Source organism: Schistocerca gregaria, chromosome 6, assembly GCF_023897955.1.
Source record: "Schistocerca gregaria isolate iqSchGreg1 chromosome 6, iqSchGreg1.2, whole genome shotgun sequence".
NCBI classification, from domain to species: Eukaryota; Metazoa; Arthropoda; class Insecta; order Orthoptera; family Acrididae; genus Schistocerca; species Schistocerca gregaria.
Window position 1 is genome coordinate 360,924,658 of NC_064925.1, and position 20,221 is coordinate 360,944,878.

General features: G+C 44.4%; 1 protein-coding gene across 1 annotated transcript in view; it reads right to left on the reverse strand.

Moving 5' to 3' along the window:
- The window catches only part of LOC126278173 (nucleolar protein 4-like), a 688,925-nt gene extending 670,537 nt beyond the window's left edge, over positions 1–18,388 (reverse strand). Inside the window, exon 1 of the mRNA XM_049978069.1 lies at positions 18,194–18,388. Within this exon, the coding sequence (XP_049834026.1) occupies positions 18,194–18,274 (81 nt within the window). The 5' untranslated portion in view covers positions 18,275–18,388. The remainder of the gene's footprint in view (positions 1–18,193) is intronic.
- Positions 18,389–20,221: the final 1,833 nt, after the last annotated feature.

Sequence of the window (20,221 nt, forward strand, 5' to 3'; positions counted from 1 at the left end):
ATCGATATATTACAGTGATATGGTTCTTGTGTGTATTCATTTCTGTGAGACTGTCACAATCTTTGACTTACTTGTAACCGTTTTGGCGCGAATGCGCACAGAGCAGTCTTTGTTTCACTTTGCAGAAGTTAAGTTGTTATTTCGCTTTGTAAAAGAACAGTCAAGTCTTGTGTTTGGTTAAAGTGGAAATTTAAAATATGAAGATTGATACAAAACTGTTTTCTTGATGGTGTGACAATTAAGAAGAAGTATATGTGAATTTACAAGAAGTTTAATAAAAATGTGGATCGTGAACGCCAAGTCAAAAATTATTTCTACCATGCCATTGTTCTGATCTGGGATTGTTTGATCATTAAGAATTTCCTGAAAAACGCATTTGTTAGGTCTTCAAATATTGCTAAAATACAGATCTGGGCCTTCTAGCAGTCAAAGTGGAATCACCCTTGAATCAACAAGATGAACCATAAAAATTTCGACGATATCTACGTGGGAATCCATTCAAGATAAATGCCATAATTAATGACTTTTTTACAGTGACTTCATTATTTGCATTCGGACGATACCATACACACGCAACAACTTTGTTGTTGCCCGATAAAGCGAACATATGCTGCGTGAGCAACATTATCAATCTGATTCCTAATCTACTTTTCAAGTGGTGGTATTGTTAGAATATGAAGATACGTTTCCAGGCTGAAGTCTTCGAGCAGTGTTTCGTTGACGGAGTCCGTAAACAGAAGCTGTACAGTACATTGAGTTCAAAACCATGTTAACTGCAATATCTTAATAGTACTTGTGACTATACCACACGCATACAAAAATCACATTAAAAGGCAAGACTATTTTTTGGCTTGCTCAACGACGGTTGAGGTGGTGTAAAGAGCGACGCCACTGGACACTGTATAGCTGGCAACGAATGATTCGGAGTAACAATCACGCTATACCCTGTGGCAATCCGATTGAAGGGTTTGGGTTTGGGAAGCACCTGGAGAACGCTACCCACCAGAATGTCTACTGCCAAAATTGAAATACGAAGGAGGTACTGTTACGGTGTGGGTATGATTTTTCGTGGTTGGGTGTGGTCCCGTTATTGGACTTAAGAAAACGCTAACGCGGAAGGATATGAATCCTCTCCACAGCATTGTGTACTGTAGGGAAACAGTTCGGAGATGACGATTGAATGAGAGGTGCTGAAATGTGATGCCTTCGATTTTCTTTTTGCTCAGTTCTCAATATCAACTGAGGTATTACATGTCGTGCATGTTACTCGATCGACTTTACCGCCTTGTTGGCGCCAGTTGCAACCTTCTGAGGCTAGAGGGCTCCGAATTGTTCCATGTAACACGGCGGTGAGCAAATTAACTATGTCGGTGCGTGAGAGACAGCGTGTTGTAATCGAGGTGTGAATACCTAGCGCCCAGTCTTCACAGTGTGGCGTTTCCAATTCACGCTCGTGCTTTTGTTTTCCGTAGGGGTGTGCGTGTGCAAGAAAATACCGCCAAATACACCGAAGTGGGATAGCAATATGTTCATTGGGATAGCGAAGTGTGCCGGCCGGAGTGGCCGAGCGGTTCTAGGCGCTACGGTCTGGAACCGCGCGACCGCTACGATCACACGTTCGAATCCTGCCTGTGGCATGGATGTGTGTGGTGTCCTTCGGTTAGTTAGGTTTAAGTAGTTCTAACTTCTGATGACCTCAGATGTTAAGTCCCATAGTGCTCAGATCCATTTGAACCATTTTTGAATAATGGTGTAGGATATTAATACAGCTTACTTTATTTTTAAAAAATATATAATTTTCACATAAAAAGTTTTGGAGACTTTTCAGCACGCCCTAGTAAAGCAGTTTCTGGCAGGCAATAGTTTGTGGAGTAACATTCTGAAATGGACTGACCTGCCGAGAATCCCGACCTGAAGCCTACGGAACACCTTTGGGTTGAGCTTGGACGTCGACTTCGCTCCAACCTCCACCGTGAGACATCACAAGCTTCTCTAGTTTTGTGTCTTGAAGAAGAATGAACTGCCATTCCGTCGCAGACTTTCAGACACCTCTTTGAAAGTGTCAGTGGTAGAGTTCAAGCCGTCATAAAGGCGAAGGGTGGGCACATGCAAACGTCGCTGTTCTCGGTCGTTAAATGAAGGCCGTCAGCCACTGCGTTCTCCGTGGTGAGAAGTAATGCCTGCAATGTGGTATTCTCGGCGCAGTCTTCCGGAATGGAATGTCCCACGCGTGTATCTCCAACCAAGTAACATTCCACGTTTGAAGTCTGTTAATTACCGTCACGCGGGCATAATCACGTCTGAAAACTTTTCGTATGAATCACCTGAGCACAAGTGACAGCTCAGCCAATGCACTGCCCTACTATACCTTGTGCATGCGATACCTCTATATGTGCACATCGCTATCTAAAAAATGGTTCAAATTGCTCTGCGCACTGTGGGACTTCTGAGGTCATCAGAACTTCGAACTACTTAAACCTAACTAACCGAAGGACACCACACACATCCATGCCACAGGCAGGATTCGAACCTGCGACCGTAGAGGTCACGCGGTTCCATATCGTTGGGCCTAGAACCTCTCGGCCACCCCGGCCGGCACACATCGCTATCCCAATGTACCTATCGCTATGCCACCTCGGCGTATTTGGCGGTATTTTCTTGCACACGCACACGCCTACGGAAAACAAAAGCACGGGCGTGAATGGGAAACGCCACACTGTGGAAGACTGGGCGCTAGGTATTCGCAGCCCTCGGGCTGTCTGCCCGTTCGCACCCTCGCCGCCCCCGCCGCTTTCGATCGTGGTGGCGCCCGGCGCCCTTTCCGCCCCGTTTCTCTGCCGGGGGCGGCGTCTTTTCCACCACGAGTGGCCGGAAGGACAGCGTTGCCAGGGGCAACGGTCGGCCGCACTCTTCCCGCAGCAAACACAGCCACTACTCCCATAAAATCCGGAAGGATTCGCCTCTTCCGACGCGCACACACACTTAGTTTATACGGTATTACCGTCGTCCTCGCACCCGAGCCAAAGTACAACAACGACGCTGGCTCCCTTGCTCCAGATATTTCTAGAACGGAGAAGGGGAGCCCCATACCGCATTGCTGCACCAGCGGTTGCAGTTCTATATATATTACTGCTTTTTAGATATCCCTCCAGATGTTCTTCAGCACTGTAATACATAAATCGAGGATAATTTATTGAATCACAAATCTGTCAAACTGTCAGCTTTCTAGTTTCAGCACTATTTACCGTCAGATTGTGTTGTTTGCAGTAGATTTTATTGAGCACTTAACAAAGAAGCTCACATGAAGCTACATGTGAACCTAAGTGCCCCATATGAACCTAAGTGCCCCATAACTACAATCTAATATATGTAGGAATCACTATGGATCCGTCCTTGACATTCCAACAACATTGCATCAAGTTATGTAAGGAAATTGACTCAGAAATGAATCTATTTGGTTGGTGGATAAGTTCGCAGCGTATTTGTTTTGCATGCTGGCATTTCGGTTGCATTGGATTTTTTCTATCGGTTGTCGTTTTTTATTTGTAGTTCACTGTTGCTATTTGAGTTTGCATATTGTCATTTTATCATTTGGAGGTAATAAGTGGAGCCGTGGGCGCCAGAAAATGGAGTGCGAATTGGAGAAATAAGAACGATTCCGATATAAAGGGTGTGTCAAAAAAATGTATGCACACTTTGAACTGTCACAGACAATTTATTTCCCATTCTACAAGGTTAAATATCTGTGAGAAAGTAATGTTATGTTTCTTCAACAGGTGGCAGCAGTGGCAAGGAAGTAATTGCAACATGGAGGACGTGCGTTTGAGCTTTGAAGCGCGGAAGCAGATAATTAAGTGGTACTGGGAGTTTGAGAATGTAGTTGCGGTTCGAAGACAGTGGAGAAGTGAGTATGGTACAGAACCAACTTCAAGGTTAACAATTACACGTTTGTTGTGGTCTTCAGTCCTGAGACTGGTTTGATGCAGCTTTCTATGCTACTCTATCCTGTGCAAGCTTCTTCATCTCCCAGTACTTACTGCAACCTACATCCTTCCGAATCTGCTTAGTATATTCATCTCTTGGTCTCCCTCTACGATTTTTACCCTCCACGCTGCCCTCCAATGCTAAATTTGTGATCCCTTGATGCCTCAAAACATGTCCTACCAACCGGTCCCTTCTTTTTGTCAAGTTGTGCCACAAACTCCTCTTCTCCCCAATTCTATTCAATACCTCCTCATTAGTTATGTGATCTACCCATCTAATCTTCAGCATTCTTCTGTAGCACCACATTTCGAAAGCTTCTATTCTCTTCTTGTCCGAACTATTTATCATCCATGTTTCACTTCCATACATGACTACACTCCATACATATACTTTCAGAAACGACTTCCTGACAGTTAAATCTATACTCGATGTTAACAAATTTCTCTTCTTCAGAAACGATTTCCTTGCCATTGCCAGTCTACATTTTATATCCTCTCACGTCTACGAGACAAATTCGAAATTCATGGAACAGTGGGTGACGTGCATAAAGGTCGATCAGGGCGACCTCGTACAGCGACAAGTGATGATTCCACGACTGCGGTCTTGGAACTGTTTCAGCGTTCGCCTCAAAAATCGTCAAGGCAAGCGGCACGTGAGAGTAATTTAAGTGCTAGTAGTGTGCTACGCATTCTGAAGAAAGGCAAGTTTTGTGTGTACATTCAAAGGCTGGTGCAACAGCTGAGTGACGACGATCCCGATCGAAGGTTAGAATTTTGTGAATGGGTTCAGGAGATGGTGAGACGTGAACTGGGATTTATGGGTAGCATAATTTGGTTGGATGAAGCCCAATTCAAACTCAATGGAACTGTCAATAGGCACAATTGTGTGTACTGGGTTGAAGATAATCCTCACAATACGGTTGAAAAGGCTGTGAATTTGCCTGGTGTAAATGTGTGGTGTGGTTTGTCTACAAGGGGACTCATTGGGCCTTTCCACTTTGAAGGTACTGTTACTGAAGAAACGTACCTAACAATGCTTGCTGTCTCCATATTCCCTGCCATTCTTGCATTATACGGTAATGATGAGTTTTATTCCCAACAAGCCCCGCCGCACTATCATAGGCACGTACGAGCATACCTGGATCACAACGTGCCATGCCAGTGGATAGGATGTAGGGGACCAATCTAGTTTCCTGCACGCTCTCCAGACCTCACGCCGCTGGGTTTCTTCTTTTGGAGCACAGTAAAAGATGAGGTGTACAAACGTAAACCACGTAACCTGGACACACTTTGGAATGAGAATCAGGCAGTGTGCGCAGAAATCTCTTTGGACACTTTGGTACGATGTACGGAATTAGTGAAAACTCGTACTCAGAAATGTATTGATGCTTAAGGCCACAAGTTTGAACATTAATCACATTTGTAAAGTACATATATTTTTCCAATTGGACTTTAAGCTTTGCATTTCCAAAAATTTTACATTGTAGAAAGGGAAATAAATTTTCTATAACGCTTCAAAGTGTGTACACATTTTTTGACGCACTCTGTATTCATCTGTAACAGCAGCATAGGCAGCCAGAAACAGTTATGCCGTTTATGGGAACAATGCCACAGGACAGAGCGCGGCAGGAAATGGTTTTCTCGTTTTAAAGAGGAGCGTTGACACGAAGATCGTTTAAACGCATTAATCCACAATTATCCAAGTCAGTGTACTAGAGAACTGGCAGATGTGATGAACTGTGATCATTCCACCATCGTGCGACATTTTCATGCAGTAGGGTAGGTTCAAAAATCGTGTGTTTGGGTACCAAACGCTCTAAGCTAAATTCACAAAAATCAGCGGGTAACCATATGTGCATCTCTGTTTTCTCGTCATCAACTGGCTCGTGAACAACTCAGACCATTCCTATCCTGTATCGTTACTGGTGACGCGGAATGATGTCTTCATGCTAACGTAAGAGAAAGAAAGGAATGGTTGCTCCCAAACAAAGAAACAACTCCCCGTCAAAGACCTACACGCATCCACAAAAGATATTGTTACGCATCTGGTGTAACAACGACGGGAAGGTGCACTACGAACTGCCTCCCCGAGGTGTAACCATCACTGCTGACATTTATTGTCGACAAGAGAGACGTATTACACAAGCAGTCCACGAAGAATCACCACCAGGACTGCGTGCCGGCCGCTGTGGTCGAGAGGTTTTAGGCGCCTCATTCCGGAACCACGCTGTTGCTACGGTCGCAGGTTCGAATCCTGCCTCGGGCATGAATGTGTGTGATGTCCTTAGGTTAGTTAGGTCTAATTAGTTCTAAGTTCTATGGGACTGATGACCTCAGATGTTAAGTCCCACAGAGCCATTTGAACCATTTTTTTTGGAGACTGCGTGAAGTGGTGGTACTCCACGTTAAAGCCTGCACGCATTCTGCTAGACTGACAGCAAACGCTATACCGGAGTTGGGTTGGGAATTCATTCCGCACCGACATTATTCACCTGGTCTTGCATCCTCAGATTTTTCCGCCCTCTATAGAACAACCTTCAAGGAACTTCCTTCACGGATGCCAATGCGCTCCGAACATAGCTCGACGTGTTCATCACCTCAAAACATGTGGTTTCTACAGTCGTAAAATGGAAAAGTTACTCCAGCGTTGGCAGACTGTTGTAAATAGTGAAGGAGATTATATTATTGATGACTAAAGTCTCTGTTATGTGAACCTCTTGGGTTTATTATTAAACTTATGGATGAACGCCACGAACTTATCCACCAACCCAAGACTGCCAGAAGCAGTATGCGTGCGGACGCCAATACTCTACGCTCTACTGCACTCTATCTTGTGTATTCTACTGGTGAATATTGCGCTCATGTGTGAGGAAACAGCGATTGGCGTGCAGGTTAATGAAGCAATGAGGGTTATCTAGATCTACTCCCGTTCGTTAGTTAAGTGTCCTACCTAACACCACTCCACAAGATCTGAGGAGGAAAGCAGCTAAGGTTAAATTGCGCAAGAAGACCGCTCCCCATAAGTCTCTCTTGTCCGACGTTCTATAAGATCCATCACCAACTCGTCCGTAATCACGCAGACCACCCTGGGTTGATTCAGGAAGTATCAGTTCATCCGACGTGAGCTGCAAGTGGCTACAACGGTGGTATGAACATCCAGCCAACAACGCTCAACTGCTTCAAGATCCAATATATAAGTGAGGCCTGACATTATCAGGAAGGAGACAGCGTTCTTATCGTAATCTATTAAATACAAACAGACTTTTAACGTTTAGACCGTAATTTTCATTAGACAGAGCATGATGATTAGTTTCGCATGCTTTCTACAACCATCGCCAGAGTGTACAAATCGTAAAACAGAGTTAAATTTGCACTGAAAAACATCATCATTAGCTACAGTCATGCAGTGAAATGCATTCAAATTATGGCCTGATGGTCTGATACGATGTAGTTAAAAGCTTCGTTGTGAGGAAACCAGGCTGTAAACCATAATCTCGCAAGATGCAAGAAATAAAGACGGAAAAGGGCCAGTTGTGTTAGTAAAATTGCATCAAATGCCGATTAGTTGCATACATGGGCTCGGCGCCCTCCCCTTCCTAGTGCCGTGACGAATAAACTCTGCACTCTGCCTGCAATTAGACCAGCATCCCGGTGACAGGCTTCTGCCACTGACTTTAACTTTTACCTTTATCTAATTTAATGTATCACCCTGAGGAAAGCCACTGCATCTGTGTCCGAAATGTTGCTTGCATTTTCTCGTCTGGATCTCAAGCTCTAACAGTAAACTATAGAAATTCATATACAACTTTTATGGAAACACCTCTTCCTTTTAACGATTATTTTCATTGTTTCTTTTTAGCGCCCAAACATGTTCGAGAACGTCTGTGCTGTCACCACTGCGTACATTATTCATTTCTGTAAAACACTTTTCTTTGACCTCGTTAGGTCTAAACGCAGGGCCTAAGGGTGATAGATTGCGTCGTGGGGAACACCTTTTGTTACAGACAGTATGTTCACTGTTGCTAGCTGTATATGTTATGCCCCTGAGAGGCGACAGAGCGTAGCCACTCTGTGGTACGGTTGGTTGGTTGGTTGGGGAAGGAGACCAGGCAGCGTGGTCATCGGTCTCATCGTATTAGGGAAGGATGGGGAAGGAAGTCGGCGGCGCCCTTTCAGAGGAACCATCTCGGCATTTGCCTGGAGTGATTTAGGGAAATCACGGAAAACCTAAATCAGCATGGCCGGACGCGGGATTGAACCGTCGTCTTCCCGAATGCGAGTCCAGTGTACTCTGTGGTACGCCTATGCTTTGTGTGTTGCCTGTAATCCAGTCAGCTACTCCTTATGAAATGGGTAGGCCGAGCAAAATTAAAGTGCCTCATTTGCTTCTAACATATCTTTCTCCACTCACAGACCCCCGTTCTTAAAGTTTTCTTGTAGAAAGTCGCTCTGACAATTTACTGGTGTAGCTAGCACACCTGATTAGCAGACGTTACTATAAGGGGTAGTCAAGTGAAAACGAGACAGATGAAACGAAATCGTCCAAGTCCGAGTAAGATTCGCGTACTGAGGCTGCCGTGCATATGGTCCATATTGGGAACCGAGAATCTCAACTATTTTTGCCTAATTTCGATGTAGATACTGCTAGATATCGGTCCCAGGAATTCCAAGATCGTATTAAAATCTCTACTATAGTTCCTCGGACTAGCCCGGACGAAGCGAGCAAGTGCTTCAGTTTATGTAGATACAGAAGATTTAATAAAATATTTTTTTTATTCACTTACTAAAATGTGAGAACTTACATTTCACGTTTGTGTGCGGGAACGTTCGTCTATTGTGTTTGACGGATGATAATGCAAAGTATATTCTAACGGCATAAAATGTTATTAAGTGATGAAATTACAATTAAAGAATACTCAGATTTTTTTACTTTAGTAGTACTGTGAAACTTTATTTCTTGCCAAATTTCATTGTTCTACGTCGACGGGAAGTACCCTATAGATTTTGATGAGTTAGTTTTCGAGTATCAAAATATATCGCATGCATGACCGTATCATTTGATTGCATTGACTTAGAAGCTTAAAATTTTTATGAACCAGTTCCTGAGAAAATGTATCAGTCGGACAAACAGACAGTCATCAGACAGACGGACACTAAAGCTATTCTTTAAGAGTTCCGTTTTTACAGACGTAGTAAGTAAACTGTTTATTATTTCAAAAGTAATCGGTGTAACTGTTAATATATTTACCGCACTGTGGAAGAAGGCTGTCATTCCTCCATGGGAAGACGTTTACAATTGCCTACGGGATCATTATTGTACACAGGCGTCTTCTCCTCGTCTGAAGCGAATCGAGGGCACGAATGTCTTTTTCGAGGGCTCCAAAAATACAGAAATCGCATGGAGAGAGATCGGGACTTTGTGGAGGATGTGTAAGGACTTCCCAGCGAAACTTCTGCAGAGTATTCGGTACAAACTCGGCAATATTCGGGCCGGCGAATTCTAAACGACACCTAGTGTCTCCGCGAAACGTCAGCGAACATTTTGGGGGTTTTAAAGTGAAATCTCTTCAACCACAGCATAATAGCCTGGAATATTTTATTAATTGTGACAATTCCGGCTGTGAAAGTTTATATTTTAAATTTTGTCTCTAGCATAAATTGTTTCCCATGACGTGATCTGTCACACCATGACGAGTGATGCGTGGACTTTGAAACACCCTGTATATTTTATATCTGTTGGGCATTACAAAGAAGAGTTGTTGGTCACAGTAACGACATGACTATATAATCTTGTAGTAGGAAAAATTTTACTGAAAACGACAACAGCCGCGGATGTCTACACTCACAAGAGAGAACAGCTTCGACTTGTCACTCGGCACGTCAATCTGCTTCCACTGCAAGCAATACGTGCAATATTCTACCCTCGCTCGTGTCAACAATCGAAATGGAGATCACTTTAAGGCATAAAACTGCTGTACAGCTTCCCACTCCCGCTCCAGACACACACGCACTCACGCACACTGGTACGGGGCCGTGCGCAGAGAATTAATGTAAATGCATACGGTTTGGCATCACGCTGCATTGCGCCAACTGCGCTGGCTGCCAGCTGCCGGCCGCCTCCGAAACTGCATTTATTACAGAGGGTGGGGGAGGGTAGGAGGAGGAGTGGGGTGGTTGGCCAGGGAGTGGGGGGGGGGGGGGGGATGCAGCGCGTTCGCTACGCAATCCGACGCCGGCATACCATCCCCACCCTCCCTCCCCCAGCCCGCTAATTACCATAAACAATTTTGCGCGCGCAAGCTGTCATTAACGGGGCGTATGAGCGCTGGCCACGGCTGCCCTAATGAGGAGCCACCGCTGGTCTTTTTCCAGCGTTTGCGGACAGCGCTGCGCTGCGTCAGAAGGGCTCGCCCTGCGAGGTCCGCGGAGCCCTTTGTGCGGCGCTCTCGCTTCCGGCAGCAGCGCAGCCGAGTCGAGCGGAGCCCTACGCTGGCCAGACGACCTCTGCCCTCGGGCCTACCGCCTCGTGCCCGCGACACCACGCCGCGTACACTGTGTCCGCACTCGACGTCGAGGCGCCCCCGGACACAGCTCTGCAATTGCAACCCGAACGGCTCTGCCATTGTCTTCTGCGCGTGCACCGTGAAAGGCGAGCCTGGCATTCGATCCGACACGCGCTCCTGCGGTGCCAGCACACGCGTGTACAATGCAAACACCTCGAAGCCCGTGGGCACGCTGCATGTAGCCCAATTGATGTTACTACACCGGGGTCGGCCACGGCGTGCCAAGCTGCACGATTCCTGCGTGCAGGCCTGTCTCGTCTTTGCTCACTCCTTACAGGATGCACTGCGTACAGTGCGTCACGTCTTTTACAATTTAGGCGAGGCATTTTATCGTCTTTTTTCAGAAAAAAATTTCCACTATTTGACTGGTTCATTTATTTTGCACAATCATGTTTTCGGATTTATGGCCATTGTCAAGTGCATAGTGAAATATTAAAATACCGGGTGATCAAAAAGTCAGTATAAATTTGAAAACTGAATAAGTCATGGAATAATGTAGATATTCAGAACGCGCTGGATATTAAACAAGACAGGAGCGCTTATGTACTCGGAATCCGAGTACATAAGTCTAACTGCTACTGTTCTCGCCCTCTAGCCGAATATAAGCACCGCTACTGCCAACCTCGGCCAGACAGTATACGCACAGTACTAGGAGAGAGCACTGCGATAGCAGTGACGTGTGATCCATCTCAATTGCTTACATGGACCTTGTAAACAGAAAAGGACTTTGATTGCTTGTATGTTGCCCATCGCTTGCGACACCGTTGTAGATTAAAAGTCAAGTATTGTGAGTTTTCTTTATTTGTAGTAAAGACTATTAATCCGGCTCGCTTGAATTGTTGTATAGCATTCCGAGAACGCAGCATCCTATAGGTACCCTATAAGCGACGCATTGGCAGGACCCCACATTACACAAGTAATCAAATACAGACCAATAGAAAAGAGAGATACAGGAAGACTGAGGAAAAGATGGCTTCAGTGGAGAACGAACAGACTGCTCCATGAAGTTAACGACAAGGAGAAGAAGAAAAAGAAATAAGAATTAAAAATACTAGAACTCTTCTGTGAAACAAATGCCGCAGTTACGATAAAATGATGTGAATCGTGTCAGTAAAAAATAGGTTTCCAGTGAATTACCTAAAGTAGTGCCAAAAGCTAAAAATGGCTTAAATCATAAATTTGGTAGCAGGAACTGCAGGTTAATTAAAGAGTTACTACTTAATACAGCTGACAAGTGTGTGCTGGTAGGTCAGCCAATAGCCGCTCATGTAACAATGAATTTTTTTTTCTCCCTGCTGAATTCTCAGATTCGCAATGCTTTCAGCTTTCATCTGATGAAAAGATTAAAATACAAAGCACCTCTGGTTTCAGCTAGATCTCTTCGAAGAGCAAAAGAGAAATATTGTTAACTCCACCAAAGAGGGATTCGTAAACTGAAGCCCGAGTCGTTCCGCTGGTGACATGTTGTTCTGTACAGCATCAAAGGAAGTTAAAGCAGGCGAACAGATGTGACGGTTTGTCGCCGCTATAGTGACACTCATTAAAGGGTAAACTGCGCCTAAGCAGAGGTTTACAACATGCGTCGGACTACCAGCTCTTCAAGTTAGAATTAGTGTCCTGCGCGTTGAAACATCTGGACGTTTTCTGCGTGGAAAGCTTGTGAGCACAAAGGCATGGTTATTTCTAAGTAACACCTAAACGTCGCTCAAGTCGCCTTCTTCTATTCTATTTTCACAAATCTTTCCTGTTACACTTCATTTAATTCAGTCTAAAAGTTGGACACATCAGAACGTCTTGTCTATGAGCTGTCATCGCCTTCAAGAAGTATTACTCTTATCGTGACTGTAAGGACGCAGAAAAACCACTTGCTTGATGTGTCTTCTGACTTATGTAATTGTTCTGGAAGTCTTAAAAGTAAGTTCACCAGAGGTTCAATGAAAGTCAGAATTTTAAGTTGGAAATACAGCATTATGGATAACACTATAAAAAACAGTCTTGCTCGCACAGTCATTTATTAAAAATATTTTGCGACTGGGATCAGCACAGCTGTTCCAAGCGTCATCATAATCAGACGTTTGGCACATTATCTGAAGATAGCCTACTACCAGAGGCCCAAACCGGTCGTATTTTTAATAAATTATTGCTCCTACCAGCAGAGAAGCTCGTGGGTAGATGGAATATTACAGATGTAGGAAGGTGAAATGTGTAGAAAGTGGATTTGGTAAAAAATGGGAACTATGTCGCAGAACAGAACTTGCAGACTATAACGTGGTAGACGCAAGCGATTGTGTCCCACATGACAAACGATGGTGGACTTCAGTTTATCGAAGTCTGTTTCACCGCACAAACCGATTTCCACTATACTAAAAATGTTCTGTACGCGATCTGCTTGACCAGTAGTATCTGTGTTTTTCTTGGTGCGATACAGAACTTTGTGCCTGTCATAGAACTCGGCTCGGTAGTGTCTCTATTGCGGGCAGTCGATATGTGACGTTGAAGTAATGCACTGATTTCATTTCGGTAATACATGGGCCGTGGTATCTCGCAAACGTAGTTTTTTTTTTTAAATTCTCTACCATCATCTCCTCAAGTAAATATCTACCTTTCTTGTTGTTCTTATACGAGTACGCCCCATCGCAAATATGCTACCAATTTAAAAAAATTAAAAAGTACTTTAACGAGAGCATTTTTCCAGTTATAAAAACACAAACACACCAGACACACTGGTTTCGACGATCGTGTTGTATTAGTTTATGTCTGAACGCCATGCATACATGACAACTACATTCATACTCTTCAAGCTAATGTCCAATGAACGAACGAAGAATACCAATATTAGTCACACTCTGTTCCGTCCCGTCCTCTTATGTAGAATAGAAGAAATGAGCACATACCTCAGTGTGCGACTGAATTACTCTTATATAATTCTCATTGTCCTCACATTACGTATATGATGGTGTTAAGTGCACCGTGGTAAATCGAAACCGGTCCTTGAATTTTATCCTCCAAGAATTAGCGAGAAAGAATGTCGCGTGTCTTCCTGTTAATACCAGGTAATTTTTTACCGAGAGCTTATGTTACTCTTTCGTATGGACAGTGCCAATCTGCTGTGGTCCTAAAAGCATGACTGAATTCCTTTCACGTCTTCTGGCAGCCTTGATTGATCTCAAACAATGAGGTGGTACTTTATAACAGGTCATACCAGAGTCTTGCGTGCCGTTTCTTTGCCTCATGCACTTTTCTCAGCGTCCTTTAAATAAATTCAAAACTTGGGTTTGCGTTCTTCTGAAATTATTCGTACCATTTCTTGCCTTTTCATAGTGTTTCTAGGTATTTAAACGAGATGGCTGTCACCAGAAGGTAACAACGAATGCAGTGATATGATATTACAGAGATACTTCATTTTTATCAGTTCGTCCACATTCGAGAGAACCTATTATACAATGTACAAGAGACGTACTGCATTTCCTTGTAATTATCCAGTGACGATGTTCTCTCGCGAACACCAGAGTCACCAGCGAAGAGTTTCTTAGTGCTGCTCTCTCTATAATGAATCATTGATGAGTAATGAGAACGAGTGGAGTACTTTTGCTAGATGATAACCTTTGAATTCAGGCAGTAAACAAGACTGTGATGCAAGACGGCAGTTACTTACCTGCTGGAGACGGGTGAGATCTGCAAAGTATAGCAGCACACAACATACTATGTACGCAGTACTACTAAACTAAAACTACTATTGAAAATATTTCTGAAACAATAAGTGTTAAAATGTGTTCCCAATCTTAAGTGGGGCAAGAGTTGTGTTTTTTTTTCTTGAAACTGGCGGCGTCTTAGTATTCGAGACATTATCGTACTAAACGGCAAGCTCCCTTTGGTTTATTGTTCATGGGAGCAATATAGTCCTGTCGTTGTCAGATGAACATGAATAGAAGTACGTAAAAGAAGCACCTCTTGCTTCGTGGTCATTTATACCTTCTGGCCGCAAGTTAGTATTTTATTTGTGAACTATATGATTTTACACTTCTTATTCTGTTTTTATTAATGAATCTCATTTCCCGTTTAAACAATTATGAAAATAAAATAAACTTTCTACTAAGAATGCTCACAAAATATGTGGGTGGGATCGGAAGAGCTCGTAGCGTGTCTGATAACTGTGCTAGCTTGTATATTTGCATGCATTAGTCCAGTATGAACGAGGTTCACGTGATGTAAGAACTCTTCACTTTTGTACATTGATATGTTCTTACTTTTCCAATGGTAACTTTAGCAGTTGTGCTTTGGATGATACATCTGACCACCTGGTTTACAATAAACAAGGCGGATCCAACTTCCACTACTTTGTGTTGAGGTGGTCCCGAGCGCTGCTTTTAAAGTGAAACGTGTCGTCACTAGGGCAATGAATGTAAGTAAGACGATTTTTTGTGATTGAGTTTGTGTGATGCTGTTGTTATACAGGTTTTTTCAGGAGAAATAGGAAATCGTTCATATAACGTGAGTCCAACTTTTTACTAGGTACAGGGATGCAGTTTTTAGAACGTAATCCAAACCACACATACAGAAGGTGCTAAGCAAAGGAAAATATTTTAGTTCAAAGTTCATTTTCATAAATTGCACCTCGGACTTCAACAAACTTTCGAATATTCTTGACAACACCACATGTAACCTCTTTTTTGGAGGCACCACTATTCATAATCGGAACGATCAGTTCGCTTACTTTTTCTTTGAAGACTGTACTTTTAACCATCCTCACAGGCAAAGATCTAAAGGCGCAAGAGCCGGGGTCTTTACTGGTTAAGAAACCTGACCGTTCCGGATTGACCTATCTTCCCTTAGTTTTCGATGTTGTGTTACCTTACGCCTAGCATATGTAGGGGCCCCGTCATGCTGGTAGATCATACGCATCCTTCTATCTAAAGGAAACTCTTCCAACTACGCAGGAAGCTCGTTTTCAAGAATAGATAACGGGATCCTGGAAGGGGACATGGTAAGACAACAGGACGAATCAACTGACTGTCATCTTTCCCGAGAAGCATTCCTGAAAATGTCTGCATAAATACATGTTGGTTTTCGTCGCGCCACCGATGCGATTTACCAGTGGTACCGATAACGCCACAAGTAAAGATTGCTTCATCAACAGACAGTACTGAGGGATTACGCGTCGATTTGCAATCACCCGAACACTAAATTCGAGTCGTCCACCTTCATATCTATGTAGAAGTTGTTGAATCCGGTGTAAATGACACACGTACAAGCTGTGAATATTTAATATCTGCCATATTCTTATACTTTAAAAATGTCCTCTACTTCATTCATTTGTCCACATTCTGATGAAATACGGCTGAAGGCATTGTATCAGTTACACGTAGTTTAATTAAAAGACGTGTAAACACTGCTGAATCTGGACTCTTCAGTTAGGAAATCATCTAAGGTATACTGCACAAGTAGCATTTCCACTACAAAGCCGAAACGCAAGTACCACATCGGCATATTGAGCGTTTGTAAATACGTGCAATACGCTTGAACGACACTGTGTAACTGTCCAACAAACCACAATCACATAGTTAAGAAATCCAGTCGTTTAAACTTAGGCAGAACTTGAATTTTAAAACAAAAATGGCAGTCGATAAATAAACCCATAGCGACAGGTATACAAACTGTAACCTGCTGTATTCCTGTAACAAGTAAAAAATGGACTCAAACGGACTGTTTTATTTGATTATTGATTATTGATTTTCAGCTGTCTAAATCGCATAAATATTTATTTATTTATTTAAGACAATCTGTTTCGACAAATTTTGCTATATCTTCAGGTCTTAAACAATCTTTTTGTTATGTGTTCATTTTACGTTGGACAGCACGCCAGTATGTTATGTGAACAAACATCAGCAAATTACACTACTGGCCATTAAGATTGCTACACCACGAAGATGACGTGCTACAGACGCGATATTTAACCGACAGGAAGAAGATGCTGTGATATGCAAATTATTAGCTTTTCAGAGCATTCACACAAGGTGGCGCCGGTGGCGACACCTACAACGTGCTGCCATGAGGAAAGTTTCCAACCGATTTCTCATACACAAACAACAGTAGATCGGCGTTGCCTGGTGAAACGTTGTTGTGATGCCTCGTGTAAGGAGGAGAAATGCGTACCATCACGTTTACGACTTTGATACAGGTCGGGTCGCAGCCGATCGCGATTGCGGTTTATCGTATCGCGACATTGCTGCTCGCATTGGTCGATATCCAATGACTGTTAGCAGAATATGGAATCGGTGGGTTCACGAGGGTAATACGGAACACCGTGCTCGATCCCAACGGCCTCGTATCACTAGCAGTCGAGATGACAGGCATCTTATCGGCATGGTTGTAACGGATCGTGCAGCCACGTCTCGATCCCTGAGTCAACAGATGGGGATATTTGCAGGACAACAACCATCTGCACGAACAGTTCGACGACGTTTGCTGCAGCATGGACTATCATGCTCCGAGACGCTGCATCACAGACAGGAGCGCCTGCGCTGGTGTACTGAACGACGAACCTGGGTGCACGAATGGCAAAACGTCATTTTTTCGGATGAATCCAGGTTCTGTTTACAGAATCATGATGGTCGCATCCGTGTTGGCGACATCGCGGTGAACGCACATTGGAAGCGTGTATTCGTCATCGCCATACTGGCGTATCACCCGCCGTGATGGTATGCGGTGCCATTTGTTACACGTCTGTCACCTCTTGTTCGCATTGACGGCAATTCGAGCAGTGGACGTTACATTTCAGATGTGTTACGACCCGTGACTCTACCCTTCATTCGATCGCTGCGAAACACTACATTTCAGCAGGATAATGCATGTTCTGTACGGACTTTTCTGGATACAGAAAATGTTCGACTGCTGCGCTGGGCAGCACATTCTCCAGATATGTCACCAATTGAAAACGTCTGGTCAATGGTGGCGGAGCAACTGGCTCGTCACAATACGCCAGTCACTAGTCTTGATGAACTGTGGTATCATGTTGAAGCTGCATCGGCAGCTCTACTTGTACACGCCATCCAAGCTCGGTTTGACTCAAAGCCCAAGCGTACCAAGGCAGTTATTACGGCCAGAGGTGGTTGTTCTGGGTACTGATTTCTCAGGATCTACGCACCTAAATTGCGTGAAAATGTAATCCACATGTCAGCTCTAGTATAATATATTTCTTCTTGGTGTAGCAATTTTAATGGCCAGTAGTGTATAAAAGGTCTGTAATAACTAAAAGTCTGTCAAAACCGGTTTCTTAAATAAAGACGTATTTATGCACCCTAGGCTGTTGAATGTTTTTAGCAAATTAAACAGAGAGCATCTTTGGTCTTCCCGGAATGAGAAAATTCAGTCTAAAGTATTTAGTATTTCTCCTTAATCTCCTGTAAACAGTAATTTCCAAACCAGGTGATGCTCGAGTCTGACGAGCGAAACCCGTCAATATAAATAAAAATACGCGACAAGTGGCTGTGTTCTGTGCATTAGTTACAATGGTCGCAATGCCGCCAGTAGTCGACTCCTGTGTTTATTAAGGTGGAAGCTTGTTCCGGAAACACAGACGGTAGCAGCGTTACTCTGTCTATCGGTAAAAAGGTGAAGGCGGAAACAGGAGAGAGTGAGTGTACTTACGTCGACGTCGATCCGGAGGGCGTCCTCGTCGCTGTAGCCGAGCGAGCGCATGTGCTTGAGGTAGGTGGTGGTGATGGGCATGCTGAAGTCGATGCGGGGCGGCGGGGGCGGCGGGTCGGCGGCCCCCGCGGCGCCGCGCAGCGCCAGCGGCAGCACGAAGGGCGGCGCGGCGGCGGAGGGCGACGGTGAGGGCGACGGCGAGGGCGGCGGGGGCGGCGTGGTGGCCGGCGTGGCGGCGGGCGCGGGAGAGCCGGCGGGCAGCGGCGGCGGCAGCGGCGACGACACGGGCGCCGAGGCGGCGGGCGACGGCGAGCGCGGCCGCCGCTGGCAGTCGGTGCAGCCCAGCAGGAAGCGCGTGACCGCCTCGCGCGGCAGGAACGCGTACGTCTCCGTGATCTGCAGCACGCGCCCGCGCGCGGCTCATCAGCGCCGGCCACACTACACAGCCACACAGTGCCTACAACAGGTCGCACACAGTCCTCACCCGAACATTTTATCTTTCTTCCGCTCTGGGCAAATAGGGACCAAATGAGAAATTGACTCCCGTCCTATTTGCAACGTGTAGAGGGGATCTCAGGGAACATCAATTCGGGTTCCCGAGGAATGTGGGAGTGCGAGAGGACACACCGACTGGGGTCGTCGTGAAGTACGGGCCGCACAACCGACCTGTGACGGCATGCTAGTCGCCTTGTCCGCCATATGCCGTGAACGCTCGGCTCAATGCCGGCCCGAGGGAAAACAAAATGTCATTGAAAAGCCGCTCACTAAAGAACTTAACGTCGTCGTGTGCTATCGAGAGGTTGGATGCATTTAAACGCGAAGTTAAGGGGAGTAGGACGTCAAACGGGCCGACCTGGAGCAGGAGAGGCACCACAGGACATTTTATTTTCTACTGTCTATACTTCTACAAATAAATTCATAAAACTTTGTCCACATGACCAGGAAGGATTCAGAGTCCACACTCGTAGCAACGGAAGTTCAAAAACATAATAAAATAATTTTCTTTACGTGTGAAATTTTATCATTATTTCACTTACTATTGGCTGCATTTGTTGCTATAGGTACACTTTTCTTCACAAGTAAGAGAGATTCTTCGATGAATTTTGCACAGCATACAAACCATACTTACAAGTGTGAATCCTAAATCCTTCCTGGTCATGCTGACAAAGTTTTATGAATTTATTTGTAAAAGTGTAGACAGTAGCAAATAAAACGTCCTGTGGTGCCTCTCCTGCTCCAAGTCGGCCCGTTTGACGTCCTACCACCTTAAGAATTATTAAATTCGTCTCCCGTGGGAGACAGCTGCTGGCACAGGTATTACGTGCAATGTCACGTACTGCAACGCAGGCGCCGCAGCTTTTTGGGCCTCGGTACCGGTAGCAATCTTAGAAGACTGACGAAAGGCAAACCTACATTGATCGCATTTCTAGACTTTCACGGCACTCAGATCTTTGTATTTTTTTAATCTGTATGGTACGCGAAGTCCAGACCTGAAATATGAATCGCCATAGGTAGTTTAGTGTAACTCGACTTTGAAGTTCTCCGAGCATCATGAATACCCTTAAGTAAGGTCATTTATTTTGCAGGTGGTGTGGCTGTGTCGTAGAATGCTTGCTTGGCACTTGTGGGCAAGGGCGGCTGGGGTCGATTCCTGGGCAGCGCGAATTTTTAAACAAAGATACTACGAGCATTTCCGTGGAGCGTAAAATACATAAAGATGGAAAAATGGATTCCAATTATTCTCTTTAGTTTCAGTCATCTCTAGTAATTAAGAATTTAAATTTGGAATGAAAACTGGAGTAGTAATAAGATGTGCATTATTCACAAAAATGAGAATTATATACTGGGTGTCCCAAGGAACCTTTGACAAAGTTTAAGAACAGGTTACTTCCATCAAAACAAGAAAACATGTGTACTAAACAAGGGCTCTAAAGTGGATAGCTTAAGAAACATGAATACTTCTTTATCTTAGTACTATAAAACACATCTCTCCTACTGCGAACTCTTTGCTTTTCATGTTTTGACAGC